The following is a 21,520-nucleotide window of genomic DNA, read 5'->3' as shown; positions in this document are numbered from 1 at the left end:
TAACCCCCAGCCTGGTTTGACCCGGGCCTTCACCACCCGCGAAATCACTCCCGTCACTCCCTTCCAATACCCTTCCAGTGCCGGGCATGCCCAAAACATATGTGCGTGGTTTGCCGGGCTCCCGCCACACCTCCCACATTTGTCCTCCACTCCAAAGAACCTGCTCAATCTTGCTCCCGTTATGTGTGCTCTATGTAGCACCTTAAATTGAATCAGGCTAAGCCTGGCGCATGAGGAAGAGGAATTTACCCTGCTTAGGGCATCAGCCCACATACCCTCCTCTATCTCCTCCCCTAGTAGTTCTTCCCACTTTCCTTTTAGTTCGCCCACCGACTCCTCCCCCTCTTCCCTCATCTCTCGGTAAATCTCTGACACCTTGCCCTCTCCGACCCACACCCCTGAAAGCACCCTGTCCTGTATCCCCTGTGTCGGGAGCAATGGAAATTCCCTCACCTGTTACCTACCTCCAAATCTAACACCTGTCCTGGTTCATTACCCAGTACCAAATCCAATACGGCCTCGCATCTCGTTGGCCTATCTACATACTGTGTCAGGAAACCCTCCTGCACACATTGGACAAAAACTGACCTATCTAAAGTACTCAAGCTATAGTGTTTCCAGTCAATATTTGGAAAGTTAAAGTCCCCCATAACAACTACCCTGTTGCTTTCGCTCCTATCCAGAATCATCTTTGCAATCCTTTTCTCTACATCTCTGGAACTTTTCGGAGGCCTCTCCTTTCCTGTTTCTAACCTCAGCCCATACTACCTCAGTAGTCGAGTCCTCATCAAAAGTCCTTTCTGCCACCGTAATACTGTCCTTGACTAACGATGCCACCCCTCCCCCTCTTTTACCACCTTCCCTGAGGTTACTGAAGTATCTAAACCCCGGCACCTGCAACAACCATTCCTGTCCCTGCTCTATCCATGTCTCCGAAATGGCCACAACATCGAAGTCCCAGGTACCAACCCATGCTGCAAGTTCGCCCACCTTATTCCGGATGCTCCTGGCATTGAAGAAGACACACTTTAAACCACCTTTCTGCCTGCCGGTACACTCCTGCAACTTTGAAACCTTACTCATGACCTCACTACTCTCAACCTCCTGTATACTGGAGCTACAATTCAGGTTCCCAAGCCCCTGCTGAACTAGTTTAAACCTTCCCGAAGAGCATTAGCAAATTTCCCTCCCAGGATATTGGTACCCCTCTGGTCCAGGTGTAGACCATCCCATTTGTAGAGGTCCCACCGACCCCAGAATGAGCCCCAATTATCCAGAAATCTGAAACCCTCCCTCCTGCACCATCCCTGTAGCCACGTGTTCAACTCCTCTCTTTCCCTATTCCTCGTCTCGCTATCACGTGGCACGGGTAACAACCCACAGATAAATAACTCTGTTTGTCCTCTATCTGTTTCCACCCTAGCTCTCTGAATTCCTGCCTTACATCCCTATCCCTACCTATGTCGTTGGTACCTATGTGGACCACGCCTTGGGGCTGCTCCCCCTCAAGGATCCCGAAAACACGATCCGAGACATCACGCACCCTGGCACCTGGGAGGCAACACACCAACCGCGAGTCTCTCTCGTTCCCACAGAATCTCCTATCTATCCCCCTAACTATGGAGTCTCCAATGACTAATGCTCTACTCCTCTCCCCCCTTCCCTTCTGAGCAACAGGGACAGACTCTATGCCAGAGACCTGCACCCCATGGCTTACCCCTGGTAAGTCTCCCCCCCCCCCCCAAAACAGTATCCAAAGCGGTATACTTGTTACTAAGGGGAACAACCACAGGGGATCCCTGTACTGACTGCTTTCTCCCAGCCCCTCTCACCGTCACCCATCTGTCTTTATTCTTCGGAGTAACTACGTCCCTGAAGCTTCTATCTATGACCACCCCTGCCTCCCGAATGATCCGAAGTTGCTCCAGCTCCAGTTCCCTACGCGGTTTGATGATTGTATGTTTAACACATTGTAAATTTTATAAAATTTTATAAAATCCATATGCAGTTAATTCAGTGCAATTTACGTAACTTCAGCATAGAAGCTGCATATGGTATACGTAAGCTCAAAGGGGATTTAATTATGCTTAAATCAGTTATCTGTTAACTTAAAAGTAATATGTATTAATTTTATTCTCCAGTTTGATCATTTATTAATACAAGTTGAGGCTATTAAGGCACTTGACCTAAATTATATGCTGTTAAATTCCTCTTGAGTATTGCAAACAAGTTGGAGTCCCCTTGTCCAGACCCTTATATAATTTAAAGTTATATTCATTGCGCTAATAATTTGAATTGGTCTATGAGTTTGCTCTATGGACAGGGGTGGACAAATTGCTGAAGTTTCTGGAGGAGATGTTAGGTACTACAATAGTGACCTGGCCAAAATACAAAACCATGGGTGGCAGCTGGCGGGCGCGGGGTGAGAAGTCGGGCAGAAGTCTTTGACAATTCTGGAAGGAAGAGTGGAAAATGTAATGGAGGATTGGTAGCCACTGGGAAGACAGCAGACGAGGAAGATCCAGGTTGCGGGGAAGCCAGAGACTTGACTGGCAGCTAATCTCTCGGAGTGAGGAAGTGTGAAAGAGCAGCACGAAAATGCACCTGGCCCCAGGCCAGCCTGAGGTACCGGAGATACTGCCTAAGAGGGCTGTAATCTTTTTTTTGCCCAAGCCCAGGAACAAACAGAAATCTGATACCTTAGACATTTTTGAAACTTGGTACCAAGTATCTGACACAAAGCTCAATTAGGTGGTTACACGCTGTTGACTAGAAGATAATTAATGGGACTTAATTTCCCCCCCCCCCAAAATATTGACTTTGTAGTTGAAATGTGGACTCTTTAAACAAAAAGTAATTGTCCCTCAAAGGCCTACTTATTTAGAAAAATTTGAGATTTAAAAAATGTTTTGAACTTTAATGGCTTTCTGAACACAAAGTAGCCATGTTCCTATGAAATCTCTGGACTTAAAACAAAAACACAACTTATATTTAGAATCACATAATAAAATATCCTAAAGTGCTTAACAGGAGCATTATAGAGCAAAATTTACGTCAAGTTCAATAAGGAGGTATTGGGGTAAATGACCAAAAGCATTCTGGCGGTCTTGTGTCTCAGTAGGTAGTGCTCATGCCTCTGCACTAATCTATCTGTGTTCAAGTCCTACCCCAGGACTCAGAATCATAGAATAGAATTATAGAATTGCTCCAGTCCAGAAGAAGGCCATTCATCCCGTCGAGTCTGCACCAACTCTCTCTGAAAGAGCACTCTGCCTAGGTCCACTCCCCTATCTCCGTAACCCACCTAACCTGCACATATTTGGACTGTGGGAGGAAACCAGAGCACCTGGAGGAAACCCACATGGCACAGGGAGAATGTCAAACTACGCCCAGTCTCACTCAAGGCCGCAGTTGAACCCGGGTCCCTGGCGCTGTGAGGCAGCAGTGCTAACCACTATGCCACCATGCCAACTCATTGGTAATTGAAGGAGGAAAGAGAGGTAGAGTGGCAGAAAGGTTTGGGAGAGGAATTCCAGAGTTTACGGCCATGACATCTGAAGGCACAGCCACAAATGGATAAATGGACGAGTGATTATAATTGCAGATGCTCAGACCCCAGATTTTGAGGAATGTAGATATCTGAGATGGCTATGGCACCAGCGGAGATTACAGAGATAGGGAGGAGGCAAGGCCATGGATGAATTTGAAAATAAGGATGGAAATTTTAAAATCAAGCTTATAATAATAATAATCTTTATTGTCATAAGTAGGCTTACATTAACACTGCAATGAAGTTATTGTGAAAAGCCCCTAGTCGCCACATTCCGGCGCCTGTTCGGGTACACAGAGGGAGAATTCAGAATGTCCAAATTACCTAACAGCACATCTTTCAGGTCTTGTGGGAGGATACCGGAGCACCCGGAGGAAACCCACGCAAACACATGGAGAACGTGCAGACTCCGCACAGACAGTGACCCAAGCCAGAAATTGAACCTGGGACCCTGGCGCTGTGAAGCAACCGTGTTAACCACTGAGAATACCTAACCTTTGTCTTTGGTCTCCATTACAAACTCCATTCCCTCGCTACTAGTTCCATCTGTGTGAAGCTGAACGAGATTGTTAGCAGCCTTGGTGTGATATTTAACTCCAAGATGAGCACCCAACCATAAATCTGCACCATCACCATAAGTGCCTATTACCACCTCTGCAAAATTGCCCATCTCACTCATATGCTGCTGAAATCCTCATCCATGCCTTTATTACTTCTAGATTCTGAAATTACCAGTACACTCCTCGCAAGCCTTCCACACTCTAACCTCTGTTGATTATACTCATCCAAAACTCTGCTGCCCTTCTCTGTAGTTGCACCAAATCCGATTCACCCATCATCCCTGTGTTCGCTGACCCTCACTGGCTTCTGGTTAAGCCAGGCGGCACATTCTGAATTCTCCCTCTGTGTACCCAACAGGTGCGAAAATCTGGTGACTAGGGGCTTTTCACAGTAACTTAATTGCAGTGTTAATGTAAACCTACTTGTGACAATGAAGATTATTATTATTAATTGTTAAGTATCAAATTTTAAACTGACATTATTTTGTTCTCTTTTTCCTTTTATTTTTCCTCTCTCTCAATGCATCTCTTTATTTCATTTGTTTCTGATTTGAGTTCACTCTTCTTTGCCCTTCCTCTCTTTCTCCCTCAATCCTTATATCTCTATATGAAAGTAACTTGTATTTATATAGCACCTTTAACGAGGAGATTGGGGTGGGGAGGGTGCAGTTAAGAGATTTGAAAACGAGGATTAGTAATTTAAAATCATGACTGTTGTGTGACCAGGAGCTAATATAGGTCAGTGGGCACGGGATAATAGGTGAATGGAACTTAAGTTAAGACACGAGCATCAGTGTTTTGGATGACCTCAAGTTTACAGATGTTAGAATGTGTGAGACCAGCCAGCAGTTTGGATGGCATGGTGACACAGTGGTTAGCATTGCTGCCTCACAGCGCCAGAGACCTGAGTTCCATTCCGGCCTTCGGTGACTGTGTGGTGTTTCGCTTTCTCTCCGTGTCTGCGTGGGTTTCCTCTGGGTGCCCGGTTTCCTTCCACAGTCCAAAGAAGTGCAGGTTAGATGGATTGTCCATGCCAAATTGTCCCTTAGTGTCCAAAGATGCGCAGGTTAGGTGGGGTTATGTGGATAGGGCGGCGGAGGGTACTCTTTCAGAGGGTCAGTGCAGACTCGATGGGCCAAATGGCCTTTTTCTGCGCTGTAGGAATTCTATGATTCTAGTTGATTGGAATGGTTGAGTCTATAGAGATGTGCTGACACAGGATATGGAAGTGGAAATAGGCAATGTTAATGATGGCAAAGGTGTGAGCTCAAATGGGACACAAGTTGCAAACAGCTTCATACACTTGCCCATCAGAGGGATGGAGTCAATAGCTCAGGAATGGAGTTTGGAGATGGACCGAAAACAATGGCTTCAGTCCTCCCAATATTTAATTGGAAGACATTTCTGATTATCCAGCACTGGATATTGGATAAGCTGCCTGATAAATTGGCAAAAGTGGAACTGTCGAGAGAGGTGGTGGTGAAGTGGAGCAAGGTGTTGCCAGAGTATGTGTGAAATGTAATGCTGTGCTTTTGGAGATGCCGCTGAGTAGAAGGGGACAAGGATACTTCCTTGGGGGGGCACCAAACGTAATGGTATGGGAACAGGAAGAGAAGCCATTGCAAGTGATATACAGGCTACAATTAGATGGATAAGAATGCAACTAGATGAGGGGAGTCCCACCCAGTTAGAAAGCATTGGAGGAGATTGGTGTGGTCAATTGTGTCAGAGACTGTAGATGATAGAAAATAGTGAGGAGGGAAAGTTTGCCTTTGTCCCAGGCATATAGGCTTTGCTGTGAGCTGTTTCGGTACTGTGGCAGGATCAGAAGCCTGATTGGGATTGGTTCAAACATGAAGTTCTGGGAAAGATGGGAACCGATTTGGGAGGTGACAACACACCCCAGGTTAAGAAGGTACACAATTTGCCCTGTTGTTGAACAAGGTCCCAGAAACCCTGTTGCCTTTGGCATTGTCAGTGCACACTTCCAGAAACTTTGTGAGCATAATCATTTTGAGATAAGGTTGCTAACTAACAGGACCTACATACAACACACGTGAGGCATGCATCCCAAAGACTGGAGGATCATATCAAACAGTGTGTTCCAGCCACAGTTTGCAATGAGCAAGTTACAGACCACACCCAACCAGCCCATGATTGTAAAACTCAAAACACAGTATCCCAAATTAAATGTGATTCAGCGATTGGACAACATTTGCTCAATAACCCTCAATATGCTAAGAATTACATTAACAACCAATTTAAAATTGGGCTTGCAGTGTGGTGCATTTGCATGTACTGGATGCTGCATATATTAATACACACAGCTCTTTTCTTTGCAGACAGAAAGAACATGACCACACATTGTGCCTTTTTCGGCTGAGCAAAATAAGTGACAGCCATTTGCTGATTCATTCCCAGGGCAATGCCTTGACCAATAAGTGTCAAGCTGCCTGGGTTAAATTTCAAACAATGCTTGACAGTTACCTGTGTCACCATCAACTCGAAAGACATGCTGTTAGGTGAATTGGACATTCTGAATTCTCCCTCTGTGTACCCGAACAGGCGCCGGTGTGGTGACTAGGGGATTTTCACAGAAACGTCATTGCAGTGTTAACGTAAGCCTACTTGTGACAATAATAAATATTATTATTATTATTCTCTATGGTAAAGCCTCTACCAATCAGATCGAGTCCACTTGCCAAACGAATCAGCATTCTCTTACACAATTATTTTCTCCTCATGCTGGCTGGTATTCTTGTGAAGTGTACTGATAAGTGCAAGATGATCAGCTTTGACAAAATGTCTATTTTTTTCAGCAATTCTCAAGTTTTGTACTTTCAATATTTGTGAATTCTAAAGGATCCCTTGAGGATTTCAAATGTTGTTACTAATCTATGACCTAACAGATATATGGAAAATAATTATTTTGAAAAGTGTAACTTGAATATACCATCTATTTCAGTACAGTAACTTCACTTTAATCTTTCCTCATAGTATGTAATGCAGACAAAATGAAGTAAAATAGGATTCTTCAATCCATGTGTAATTTTTTTTTCAGAAAACCTCTAAGGTTTGCAACATATTTCACAATAAATGGTTCTAACAGCGACGAGTACAATAATGTGAGCAAAATACTATGGATGCTTGAATCTGAAACAAGCACCGAGAACGCTTGAAAACTCAGCAAGCTTACCAGCATCTATCGGGAGAGAATTCATGTTTCGAGTCGATGATTGCTGAGTTTTCAAGCGTCCCCTGTTCTTGAACACAATAATGAGTTGGGCTTACTTACTGCTATTAATTTCCGCACCATCTCAAGATTGTATTGGGTTGGATGCGAGGGATAATTAAAATCTTTAACCTAAGGGATAGATTTTGAAAAATGTCTTAACGGCTGAAAGGAGGGAGGGAGGAGCAGAGAAGTTCAGGAAGAGAAATCTAGAGCTTAGGCCTATATGGTTAAAGGCATGGCTACCAATGGTTGGGGGTAGGGATGCACAAGAGACCAGAGTTGGCGGAATGCAGAGTCCTTGGAGGGTTCTGGGGCTGGAAAAGTTTAGCGATATGGAGGGACAAAGGCATGGAAAGATCTGAACACATGGATGAAGATTTTGAATTTGAGACATACATAGAACATAGAACATAGAAAATACAGCACAGAACAGGCCCTTCGGCCCACGATGTTGTGCCGAACCTTTGTCCTAGATTAATCATAGATTATCATTGAATCTACAGTGCAGAAGGAGGCCATTCGGCCCCCCGAGTCCGCACCAGCCCCTGGAAAGAGCACCCCACCCAAACTCAACACCTCCACCCAACACCAAGGGCAATTTGGACATTAAGGGCAATTTATCATTGGCCAATTCACCTAACCCGCACATCTTTCGACTGTGGGAGGAAACCGGAGCACCCGGAGGAAACCCACGCAGACACGGGGAGGACATAGGTGGACTGGGAGCCAGTGTTAGCAAGCATGGGGTGGTGTGGGATTTGACACAAATTAAGATACGGAGAGCAGTGTTTTGGAATGTGTAAGATGGAAAGCTATTCAAGAGAGAACTTAATTCTAAGGGTAACAAAAGCATGGATGAGTGTTTCAGCAACCGATAGCAGAATATGTTACAGCATGGTGTCATGCAGGAGAAGCAATGTTGTATGTAATTTATAGATTTATGTTTATTTGAATATTGGTTGCATATTTTGCGTACAGGAACTTCAGTTCTTGATTTATACGACCAGACGAACATACATACAAACGTACGAATTAGGAGCAGGAGTAGGCCACTCAGCCCTCTGAGCCTGCTCTGCCATTCAATAAGATCATGGCTGATCCAATTTTAACCAAATAATAATTTTTATTATTGTCACAAGGAGGCTTACATTAACACTGCAATGAAGTTACTGTGAAAATCCCCTCATCGCCACGTTCCGGCGGCTGTTCGGGTACACAGAGGGAGAATTCAGAATGAGCAATTCACCTAACAGGACGGGCTGGATTCTCCATTTTTGGGACTATGTCCGCATGCCGTCACAAAAACTGTGGCCTTTCATGCCAGAAAAACTGGTGTGAAAAGGTCCCATATTCATAGCCCTGCAGGGGGCTAGCAGGGACCCGTCGGGAAGCTCGCAGCTTTAGCTGCAGATTCGGGTCAGAGACCGTGCATGCGCACGGCGGCGGCTTCCAGCGGCCACACCGTGCTCCATGGCAGACTCAGACGGCGAAGCTGGACCTCCCAAATAATGCCCCCAATCAGCCGCGCACCCAATACGGAACGCCTGCCCAAACGTTGCCTGGTCCCGTATGAGGCCCCCCCTGCCCTCCAATCGGCCTGCCCCCAACCATGGCGGCCACGGACTGAGTCTACAGCTGCCACGCAAGTATCCCGAACGGCAGGACCACATTAGATCCATGCCATCGAGACTTCGGCCGGTTGGGGGTGGAGAATAGCGGGGTGGGGCTCCAGCAATGACCGCAGGTAGGGGATAGGGTATGCTGCTTTTCGGGGCCGGAGAATCGGGGAACCGGCGCCGGCCCGATTCCATGCGCAGAATTGGATTCTCCACCCCGGCACCGGATGCGATTTCGGCGTCAGAGTGCAGATAATCAAAGCCCTACGTCTTTCGGGACTTGTGGGAGGAAACAGGAACACCCAGAGGAAACCCATGCTGACACGGGGAGAACGTACAGACTCCGCACAGACAATGATCCAAGCCTGGAATTTAACTTGGGACCCTGGTGCTGTGAAGCAACAGTGCTAACCACTGTGCTACCATGCCTCCCATTCAAGTTCACATTCCTGCCAAGCTTTGATAACCTTTCACCCACTTGCTTATCAAGAATCTATATAAATATATTCAAGGACTCTGCCTCAACCACCTTTTGAGGAAGAGTACTCTGAAGTCTCTCGATGCTCTGAGAGATGACATTTATCCTCATTTCGATCCTAAATGGATATCTCCTTATTTTAAAACAGTGACCCGAGTTCCAGATTCTCCCACCTTTCCACTTCCAGCCTGTCAAGTTCCCTCAGGATCCTTATATGTTTCAATCAAGTTACCTAATACTCTTTTAAGCACCAATTAATATAAGCCCAACCTGTCCAGCCTTCCCTCATGAGACAACCTCATTGTCACCAGCCTACCTGCTGCAGATGCATCAGTCCATGACCTCTGGTTCAATGAAGAGTGCAGGACAGCATGCCAGGAGCAATAACAGGCATATTGAAAATTAAGCCAATCTGGTGAAACTACAATCCAGGATTATTTGCATAACAAACAGCAAATGATAAACAGAGCTAAGCAATTCCACAACTTGGGGATCAGACCCAAACTCTGCAGTCTTGCCATATGCAGTCATAAATGATGGTGGACAATGAAACAACTCACTGGAGAAGGAGACTCCACAAATATCCCCATCCTCAAAGAATGGGGGAGCCCAGAACATCAGTACAAAAGATAAGGCTGAAGCATTTACAATGATCTCCAGTCAGAAGTGCTGAGAGGATGAACCACGTCGGCCTCCTCTGGAGTCCCCAGCTTACAGGTGCCAGTCTTCAGCCAACTTGCTTCATTCCACCGGATATGAAGAAATGGCCAAAGGCACTGGATACAGCAAAGGCAGTGGTCCTGACAATCCTACAATACTACTGAAGACTTGTGCTGCAGAACTTGCTAACCCTCCAGTACAGCTACAACACTGGCATCTACCTAGCAATGAGGAAAATTTCCAGGTACATCCTGTATACAAAAAGCAGGGCAAATCAAAGCCAGCCAATCAATTACTGCTCCATTACGTCTACTCTTGATCATCAGTATAGTGATTGAAAGGATCAGCAAGAGTGCTATCAAGTAACATTTGATCAGCAATACACTGCTCACTAATGCTTAATTTGGGTTCCGCCAGGGTCACTCCGCTCCTGACCTCATTACAACCATGTTTCAAACCTTGACAAGAGCTAAATTCCAGAGGTGACATGAGAATAACTGCCCTTGACGTCAGGGCAGAATTTGATCGAGTGTTGCATCATGGAACCTGAGCAAAACCGGAGCCGATGGGAATCCGGAAACCCCCTCTGCTGGAAGATGGTTGTGGTGGTTGGAAGTCAATCGGTGGCACAGCGGTTAACAATGCTGCCTCACAGTGCTATGGACACAGGTTCAATTCAAGCCTTGGGTCACTGCCTGCGTGGAGTTTGCACACTCTCCCCATGTCTGCGTAGGTTTCCTCCGGGTGCTCTGGTTTCATCCACATCCAAAGATGTGCCATGCTAAATTATCCCTTTGTATCCAAACATGTGCAGGATCGGTTCTGGGATAGAGTGGGGTGGGTGAACAAAGAACAAAGAAATGTACAGCACAGGAACAGGCCCTTCGGCCCTCCAAGCCCGTGCTGACCATGCTGCCCGACTAAACTACAATCTTCTACACTTCCTGGGTCCGTATCCCTCTATTCCCATCCTATTCATGTATTTGTCAAGATGCCCCTTAAATGTCACTACCGTCCCTGCTTCCACCACCACCTCCGGTAGCGAGTTCCAGGCACCCACTACCCTCTGCGTAAAAAACTTGCCTCGTACATCTACTCTAAACCTTGCCCCTCTCACCTTAAACCTATGCCCCCTAGTAATTGACCCCTCTACCCTGGGGAAAAGCCTCTGACTATCCACTCTGTCTATGCCCCTCATAATTTTGTATACCTCTATCAGGTCTCCCCTCAACCTCCTTCGTTCCAGTGAGAACAAACCGAGTTGATTCAACCGCTCCTCATAGCTAATGCCCTCCATACCAGGCAACATTCTGGTAAATCTCTTCTGCACCCTCTCTAAAGCCTCCACATCCTTCTGGTAGTGTGGCGACCAGAATTGAACACTATACTCCCAAGTGTGGCCTAACTAAGATTCTATACAGCTGCAACATGACTTGCCAATTCTTATACTCAATGCCCCGGCCAATGAAGGCAAGCATGCCGTATGCCTTCTTGACTACCTTCTCCACCTGTGTTGCCCCTTTCAATGACCTGTGGACCTGTACTCCTAGATCTCTTTGACTTTCAATACTCTTGAGGGTTCTACCATTCACTGTATATTCCCTACCTGCATTAGACCTTCCAAAATGCATTACCTCACATTTGTCCGGATTAAACTCCATCTGCCATCTCTCCGCCCAAGTCTCCAAACAATCTAAATCCTGCTGTATCCTCTGACAGTCCTCATCGCTATCTGCAATTCCACCAACCTTTGTGTCGTCTGCAAACTTACTAATCAGACCAGTTACATTTTCCTCCAAATCATTTATATATACTACAAAGAGCAAAGGTCCCAGCACTGATCCCTGTGGAACACCACTGGTCACAGCCCTCCAATTAAAAAAGCATCCTTCCATTGCTACTCTCTGCCTTCTATGACCTAGCCAGTTCTGTATCCACCTTGCCAGCTCACCCCTGATCCCGTGTGACTTCACCTTTTGTACTAGTCTACCATGAGGGACCTTGTCAAAGGCCTTACTGAAGTCCATATAGACAACATCCACTGCCCTACCTGCATCAATCATCTTAGTGACCTCCTCGAAAAACTCTATCAAGTTCGTGAGACACGACCTTCCCTTCACAAAACCGTGCTGCCTCTCACTAATACGTCCATTTGCTTCCAAATGGGAGTAGATCCTGTCTCGAAGAATTCTCTCCAGTAATTTCCCTACCACTGAAGCAAGGCTCACCGGCCTGTAGTTCCCGGGATTATCCTTGCTACCCTTCTTAAACAGAGGAACAACATTGGCTATTCTCCAGTCCTCCGGGACATCCCCTGAAGACAGTGAGGATCCAAAGATTTCTGTCAAGGCCTCAGCAATTTCCTCTCCAGCCTCCTTCAGTATTCTGGGGTAGATCCCATCAGGCCCTGGGGACTTATCTACCTTAATATTTTTTAAGACACCCAACACCTCGTCTTTTTGGATCTCAATGTGACCCAGGCTATCTACACACCCTTCTCCAGACTCAACATCTACCAATTTCTCCTCTTTGGTGAATACTGATGCAAAGTATTCATTTAGTACCTCGCCCATTTCCTCTGGCTCCACACATAGATTCCCTTGCCAAGCCTTCAGTGGGCCAACCCTTTCCCTGGCTACCCTCTTGCTTTTTATGTACGTGTAAAAAGCCTTGGGATTTTCCTTAACCCTATTTGCCAATGACTTTTCGTGACCCCTTCTAGCCCTCCTGACTCCTTGCTTAAGTTCCTTCCTACTTTCCTTACATTCCACGCAGGCTTCGTCTGTTCCCAGCCTTTTAGCCCTGACAAATGCCTCCTTTTTCTTTTTGACGAGGCCTACAATATCTCTCGTTATCCATGGTTCCCGAAAATTGCCGTATTTATCCTTCTTCCTCACAGGAACATGCCGGTCCTGAATTCCTTTCAACTGCCACTTGAAAGCAAATCAACATGTCAGATATTGATTTGCCCTCAAACATCCGCCCCCAATCTATGTTCTTCAGTTCCCGCCTAATATTGTTATAATTAGCCTTCCCCCAATTTAGCACATTCATCCTAGGACCACTCTTATCCTTGTCTACCAGTACTTTAAAACTTACTGAATTGTGGTCACTGTTACCGAAATGCTCCCCTACTGAAACATCTACCACCTGGCCGGGCTCATTCCCCAATACCAGGTCCAGTACCGCCCCTTCCCTAGTTGGACTGTCTACATATTGTTTTAAGAAGCCCTCCTGGATGCTCCTTACAAACTCCGCCCCGTCTAAGCCCCTGGCACTAAGTGAGTCCCAGTCAATATTGGGAAAGTTGAAGTCTCCCATCACCACAACCCTGTTGTTTTTACTCTTTTCCAAAATCTGTCTACCTATCTGCTCCTCTATCTCCCGCTGGCTGTTGGGAGGCCTGTAGTAAACCCCCAAAATTGTGACTGCACCCTTCTTATTCCTGATCTCTACTCATATAGCTTCACTGCCCTCTGAGGTGTCCTCCCGCAGTACAGCTGTGATATTCTCCCGAACCAGTAGCGCAACTCCACCTCCCCTTTTACATCCCCCTCTATCCCGCCTGAAACATCTAAATCCTGGAACGTTTAGCTGCCAATCCTGCCCTTCCCTCAACCAGGTCTCTGTAATGGCAACAACATCATAGTTCCAAGTACTAATCCAAGCTCTAAGTTCATCTGCCTTACCCGTCATAATACTTGCATTAAAACATATGCACTTCAGGCCACCAGATCAGCTGTGTTCAGCAACTTCTCCCTGTCTGCTCTGCCTCAGAGCCACACTGTCCCTATTCCCTAGTTCTCCCTCAATGCTCTCACCTTCTGACCTATTGCTCCCGTGCCCACCCCCCTGCCATACTAGTTTAAACCCTCCCGTGTGACACTAGCAAACCTCGCGGCCAGGATATTTATGCCTCTCCGGTTTAGATGCAACCCGTCTTTCTTATACAGGTCACACCTGCCCCGGAAGAGCTCCCAGTGGTCCAGATAACGGAAACCCTCCCTCCTACACCAGCTGTTTAGCCACGTGTTTAGCTGCTCTATCTTCCTATTTCTAGCCTCACTGGCACGTGGCACAGGGAGAAATGCCAAGATTACAACCCTCGAGGTCCTGTCTTTTAACTTTCTGCCTAGCTCCCTGAACTCCTGCTGCAGGACCTCATGCCCCTTCCTGCCTATGTCGTTAGTACCAATATGTACAACGACCTCTGCCTGTTTGCCCTCCCCCTTCAGGATGCCCTCTACCCGTTCGGAGACATCCTGGACCCTGGCACCAGGGAGGCAACATACCATCCTGGAGTCTCTTTCAAGTCCACAGAAGCGCCTATCTGTGCCCCTGACTATAGAGTCCCCTATTACTATTACTCTTCTGCGCTTTGACCCTCCCTTCTGAACATCAGAGCCAGCCGTGGTGCCACTGCTTTGGCTGCTGCTGTTTTCCCCTGATAGGCTATCCCCCCCGACAGTATCCAAAGGGGTATACCTGTTCGAGAGGGGGACAACCACAGGGGATTTCTGCACTGACTGCCTGCCCTTTCTGGTGGTCACCCATTTCTCTGCCTGCACCTTGGGTGTGACCACATTTACATAACTGCGATCTATGACGCTTTCCGCCACCTGCATGCTCCTAAGTGCATCCAATTGCTGCTCCAACCGAACCATGCGGTCTGTGAGGAGCTCCAGTTGGGTGCACTTTCTGCAGATGAAGCCATCCGGGACGCTGGAAGCCTCCCGGACCTGCCACATCTCACAGTCAGGGCACTGCACCCCTCTAACTGACATTGCGTCAATTAATTAAAATTAAAAAAAATTAAAAACATTTTTAAAAAAAATATATATTTTTTTAAATTTCAAAGTTACTGTTAACTATCTGTTTCCTAGCACTAGATTTCTAATAGAAATGCGAAAGCTAAATATAGTACTCTCCGATCTCTGGCTTAGATATCCCTCTAAATTATAATTAAGTAATTATGTTTAATTAGTTACCAATGCTTATTTTTTTAATTTAGTGTAGATTCCCAACCAGCCACTCAGGCCACAGCTTTTCTGTGATGTCACTTCAGTTTCCCCCCGACACACACAATTTGAAAAAGGTATAAAAGTAAAAATGAGTAAAAATCACTTACTTACCTTCTTACCCTCTGAGTGTCTTAGATGTTCTCAGGTTCTCTCCCTGACAGAGACTGCTCCGCCTCCTCCGAACGGCTCCCGAAACTAGGCCGCGATCTTTTAAAATCTCCGCTCCGACTCGCAGCTCCCGCGCTTTTTAAATCTCCCGCGCTGTTTTCAGAGTCCCGGCTCACTCAGCTCCCGCGCTGTTTTCACTGTCCCGGCTCACTCACCTCCCGCGCGCTGTTTTCAGAGTGGGGCAGTGACTCTGGGTAAAATGCTATTTTGAAGGGCCGGATGACCTCCTTCTGCACTGTCGGGATTCTATGATAATCTTAGTCCAGGACATAACTGCAACAGTTCCTCAGGGCAGTGTCTTTGGCTGAATAATTTCAGCTGCTTCATCAGTTACCTTCCTTTAATCATGGTTAGAAGGGGGGATGTTTGCCACTGATTGCATAATGTTCAACGCCATTCATGACTCCCCAGATGCAATATCCAGGTTTGTGCTGGAAAGGGGAAAGTAACAATCATGCCAAGAGAGAATCTAACCTTGCCCATTGTCATTCTATGGCATTATCGTCGCTGAATCCACCACTATCAATATTTTGGGGTTCATCATTGACCAGAAACTGAACTGGATTAGCCGTATAAATACTGAGGATACAAGAGCAGATCAGAGGCAGCGTGTAACTCCTCTCCTGACTCCCCAAAGCCTGCCCATCATGTACAAGGCACCAAGTCAGGAGTGTGATTGAATACTTTCAACTTGCCTTGGTGAGTCCAGCTCCAACAACACTCGAGCAGCTCAACACCATCCAGGACAAAGCAGCCCATTTGATTGGCACCTCTTCCACAAACAATTACTCACTCCACCACTGACTCACAGTAGCAGCAGCGTGTACCATCTACAAGATGCACTGCAGGAACTCACCAAGGCTTCTTCGGCAACACCTTCCAAACCCACAAGCTCTACTTTCCAGAAGAACGAGGGCAACAGACACATGGGAACACCGCCACTTGGAAATTTCCCTCCAAGTCACTCAGCATCCTGACTTGGAAATATATTACCCACTCCTTCACTGTCGCTGGGTCAAAATCCTGGAACTTACTCCCTAACAGCACTGTGAGTGTACCTGCACCACAGGGACTGCAGCGGATCAAGAACTCAGCTCACCACCACATTCTCGAGGGCAATTAGGGATTGACAATAAATACTGGCCTAGCCAGTGATGCCCACATCCCGCAAATACATTTTAAAAAACCCACCCATTGCAGTTATTAATCGAGTAAATTTTCTAATTATAAGAAAAAGTTTTCAGTCTCTGTTATATGTGTTGAGAAATTTGATTGTCCGTGTGTCCTACTTCCACAGGATAGTCAAACTAATATATTTTTATGGTCTTCAAAATAAGTGCAGTTAATGTTTTTGAACTTGATTTATATCTGTAATTGAAGCTCAAATTGATTAGTTGTGGTTGATGTTGTTAATGCATTACTGGATTTGTGGATGATGTTAAAAGACACCTCTCTCTGATAAGTAAATCAACTCTTCTGACCACTCAGGCAATGATGTATGTGAGCTCTTCAACCCTGAAAGTTTTCAGCAATTTTCATTCTCTTCAGTGGGATTTGACTGGACTCTTTGGCCAGGTTACTCTTTACATAAGTAGATACATACTAATTAGGAACAGGAGTAGGTCACATGGCCCTTCGAGCCTTCTCCGTCATTTAATAAGATCATGGCTGACCTGATTGTAATCTCAACCCCACATTTTTGCCTACCCCAAACAACCTTTCAACTGTCAATTGTATTTTTTTTTTCCATTTGTGGGCATTGCTGACTAGGCCAGCATTTATTGCCCATCCCTTGTTGCCCTTGAGAAGGTTATGGTGGTGAGTTGCCTTCTTGTCCTTGAAGTGTAGGTATACCCAAAGTGCTGTTAGGAAGGGAATTCCAAGATTTTGACCTAGCAACAGTGAAGGAACGGCAATATAGTTCCACGTCAGGATGGTGAGTGACTTGTAGGGTAACCTCCTTACCTCCCAGGTTTCTGCTGTTCTTGATCTTCTAGATGGTAGTTGAAAGGTGCTGCCTAAGGAATCTTGATGAGTTCCTGCAATGTATCTTGCATATGGTACACACAGCTGCCACTGTTCTTCGGTGATGAAAGGATTGAATGTTTGTGGAAGGGGGAGCAATCAAGCGGGCTGCTTTGTCCTGGATGGTGTTGAACTTCTTAAGTGTTGTTGGAGTTGCACTTATCCAGGCAAGTGGAGAGTATTCCATTACACTCTTGACTTGTGTCTTGTAGATGGTGGACAGGCTTGGGGATGGGGGGAGGAGTTACTCACTGCAGGATTCCTAGCCTCTGATCTGCTCTGGTAGCCACAACATTTATATAGCTAGTCCAGTTGGTGTTATTGAAAGAGAACTTTTGTGAAAATGTATTTAGAAAACTGTTTTGGTTGCAGATCCATTATAAAATGGCATATATTGGATCAACATACAAGCCATGTGACTTCTCATTTTTGCTTTACATATTGATGCAATAACAATATATATTAGTTTGTAGGAGATTGTATAGACTGCGTAGTTGTATACATGAATGCAGTAGTACTTATTTTTGGGAAAGACGCTGTGTAAATGATATGAAGTTTAACTAAAAGGTATCCTGAATAAAGCTGTTTACTACAACTGGTTACAAAAAACATTTTTTCTTCTTGCAGGTTGAGTCCACCCAAAGTATGATCAGAATTCTCGGTTTATCAGCCACCCTGCCAAACTTCCTTGATGTAGCCACGTTCCTCCATGTAAATCCATATATTGGACTGTTTTTCTTTGATGGACGTTTTCGACCTGTGCCTCTGAAACAGACTTTCATAGGTGTTAAAGCGTCAAACAAGGTAAATGGCAGTTTTCTTTGCAAACAAAGGAAGTTCAAAGGATGTTTATGACTGTTTCTTTCATGAATTTGGAAGTAGTGGGCGAACCTTTTAAGAGTGGGATTATTTAGAATGAGTGGGCCTGGAAATTGAGGGACATCAGAACTACACTAGCATTTATGTAGCATCTCTAATGTAAAAGGAAAGCACTTAAAAGCAGTTCAGAAATGTGAGGAATAAATAAATGCCAATCCAAAAAAGGATAGATTGGGTCATATTTAAATGCTTTATAAAGGCGTGAGGTTTAAGGAGGCTCTCAAAGGAAATGTTCTCACTGTTGCCAGGAGGGCAGGAAACATTTGTAAATCAATGGCCAGCATTTTAAGGGTTGGATGTTGCCTTGTCCACCAGCTTTAAAAAGTTGGGGCAACACCACTGTTACCGGTCATAGAAATCACAGTTACATTTTCCCTGCAGTCTGAGTTTCCATCCTTTACTGGATGAAATCCCTCCCCCAAGAGATGCAAGCCAATTAGAGGACCAGCAGCCCCTCAATACCAACTATCCCATCAAGAGGGATGACTAGTGCTGGTACAGCATCCGGTCCAGATCAGCCACCATAGAGGAGACACCAGAATGAATTTAAATATGGCGTGCTCATGAGGCCAGTCACGCAGGCCGCAATGAGAGTTGTGGGATGGTGGGCAATGGTCTTTCAGTTGTCACAGGGTGCACAATGAGGAGGCCCTCCACCAAGCCTTTCTCCAAACGGGCACCAGACATTGGTAAAATGCCAGCAGTGCTGGTAAGAGGCCCTTAAATTGCCCTTAGTTGGTCACTGAAGGGCCTCAATTGACCTGAGAGCAGGAACAGCACAAAGTTACCTTTCATGCTGCTAGTAAAATGCCAGCAGTGTTGGGAAGGCAGCATCCATGCCTCCTGATTTTACATTTCCAGCGCCACTTAGTTAGCTCCATGAGGCCCCCAAAAACCAATATGTGATATAATCTATACATGTTTATTTCATTCTTTTTTGTTCTCTTTTGCGAACGTGGTTAATGTTTTGTGAAGGTGTTTTAGGCACATTTCTCACTTTGCAAATTTGTCATTATTAGCTTCTAGTCCCAGAATACATTGCCATGTTTTCACAGTCTAAGATAATTGTCCCTGACCAGTAATTGGTCAATTCAATTTAAGCTGGTGCTGCACCTCATTTCAAAATCCATGCCTTTTGTTAGGGATTCTTCCCAGGAGTTTATGCCAATGGTGCACATTGGTATTATTGGCCAACAACCTACTAATTCTCCAATTCTGCAGCTGTGCAATAAGACCACCCCTGAAATACACTGATTACTCCCTACAACTCAGCATGAAAAAATGAAGGCGCCTGCTTGGTGAAGAGCTTATTCCAGCTTTTGAAATAGCAATTGAGTGGATATCAGAGTAGCTACACACAATGGTTCACAATAGCATTACCAGCCTTTTACTCTGAAGGCTAAGAGCAGCCACAATGGCTGCTTTATGAAATGAAATGAAAATCGCTTATTGTCACGAGTAGACTTCAAATGAAGTTACTGTGAAAAGCCCCTAGTTGCCACATTCCGGCGCCTGTTCGGGGAGGCTGTTACGAGAATTGAACCGTGCTGCTGGCCTGCCTTGGTCTGCTTTCAAAGCCAGCGACTTAGCCCTGTGCTAAACAGCCCTATATCAATGCCTATTAACATTAGTTGAACATACTGACCAACAATGAACTAAGATTAGTCCCAGAGGCTTTTGGCAATGACATGGTGTACTGATTAATCTGCTGGTGCTAGTTGAACTATGCTGGAAAAAGGCATCCCTAAGGAGCCCCATGACCCCCCCCCCCCCCCCCCAGTAATTGATAGCTTGCACCAATATTAATTCTCCAAAGTGCAGGGTCAAGTTGGCTGACAAATTCCATCTTCACCAATGAGAGATTTAGTGCCTTAGATGAGAGAACGTTCATTCAGCCTGAAAAATGAACAGGTGTACCTGTATGCAGACAAATGCTGATGCCAATAAAAATAATGCACCAATAGAAATAATGAACATGTTGTGAATTTCTTAAATGTGATTTCATAGATTTAGTATGACTGAATATGACCTCAAAACAAATGATATACACAATATCCTAATGTTATTATCTGCTCTCAAGTTGCACTTCAGTTCGTTGCTGATTGGGACTTTAACTCCTTGTGAATTTAACTCCAGCATTTCTTCTTTCTGAATATTTTAAATTTTATTGTAACAACTGACTGCCCTTGCTTACTTTCAAATAATTTGACACGTGTTTCCTGCAATGAAAAGTGTATTTATATGGTAGAAGTAAGGAAGTGTGGCACATATATCTTGAACAATATCCCAGTGTCTTTTTTCCTTTATGGATGATAGGCTGTTGTATCTGGCGGTGGAAATCCAATTAATCTTCCCATTGGTGTTTATTTTTCATATGCTGTGTGCAGACATTTGATTGGCTGCAGGTGTGGTCCCACATGTTATTTCTGACTCATGAAATAAATTACTTCAAATAAAATTTCTGTAGAATTCCTATTTCTAATTCAGCTTGTGTTCCTGCCAGTTTTGGATGAGCAACAGTTTTCTCCAGTTAAACATTAGCAAGACTGAAACCATCATTTTGGCCTCTAGCACCAACTCTATAACCTGGCTGCTGGTTCCATAAACATTTTAATGAATGACTTGGGCTGAAGTGGACTACTTGAACCCTCTGCATTCCATTCAGAAGTTGAACTTTTAACCCCAGTTCCTCTCCTTTGACAAAGAACATTCCGGCTACTTCTATAAATGCCTCTCTAATCCCTAGCTCAGCCACACTTCCTTCAGCCTTCATAAAGTTCAGCTCATCCAAGACACTTTAACCCATATCCAACCCTGCACCACTCATCCATCTGAGCCTCTTCTTACTGATGTTACTGATGTTAGCTGCCACCTCCAATTTGCAATTCTCATCTTTGTGTTTAAATTCCTTCATGGCTTCAACCTTCCTTACCTTCGTAACCATTTCCCCGAACCATTCCTTCCCCTCTACCTCCCCTTCTCTTTTCTGACTCTTATTTTAAAACCCATTGCTTTGACCAAGCTTTTGGTGCCTTTTCTTAATATTGTCTTCATTGGCTGATGCTTTATGCTTATCTGTTTGCATCTCTGTAAATTACCATCAGTTGATTTTCTACATTTTATTATTTTCATCACTTTGTTTTTAAATATGGTTTTATCCAGTTAGTCATTTTGATTTTCAGTCCCTATTCATTTTATAATATGTGTAAAGGTAGCCAGGGTCGTGCAGACTTGATGGGCTGAATTGCCTCCTGCACTGTTAGGGATTCTATGATTTAGGAAGGCTTTTGAAAGTTGAAGTCAAAGAAAAGTTTTAAGGGACATATTC

General features: G+C 45.1%; 1 protein-coding gene across 4 annotated transcripts in view; it reads left to right on the top strand.

Moving 5' to 3' along the window:
- ascc3 (activating signal cointegrator 1 complex subunit 3) overlaps positions 1-21,520 on the top strand; it is an 813,859-nt gene that overhangs the window by 214,097 nt on the left and 578,242 nt on the right. For all 4 annotated transcript variants that reach the window (XM_072499844.1, XM_072499840.1, XM_072499842.1 and 1 more), the window contains exon 12: positions 17,941-18,117. In XM_072499844.1, the coding sequence (XP_072355945.1) occupies positions 17,941-18,117 (177 nt within the window). The remainder of the gene's footprint in view (positions 1-17,940; positions 18,118-21,520) is intronic.

This window comes from Scyliorhinus torazame, chromosome 4 (assembly GCF_047496885.1).
Source record: "Scyliorhinus torazame isolate Kashiwa2021f chromosome 4, sScyTor2.1, whole genome shotgun sequence".
Taxonomy (NCBI): Eukaryota; Metazoa; Chordata; class Chondrichthyes; order Carcharhiniformes; family Scyliorhinidae; genus Scyliorhinus; species Scyliorhinus torazame.
Note: the sequence above shows the minus strand (reverse complement) of the source record. Positions and strands in the feature narration are given on the sequence as shown.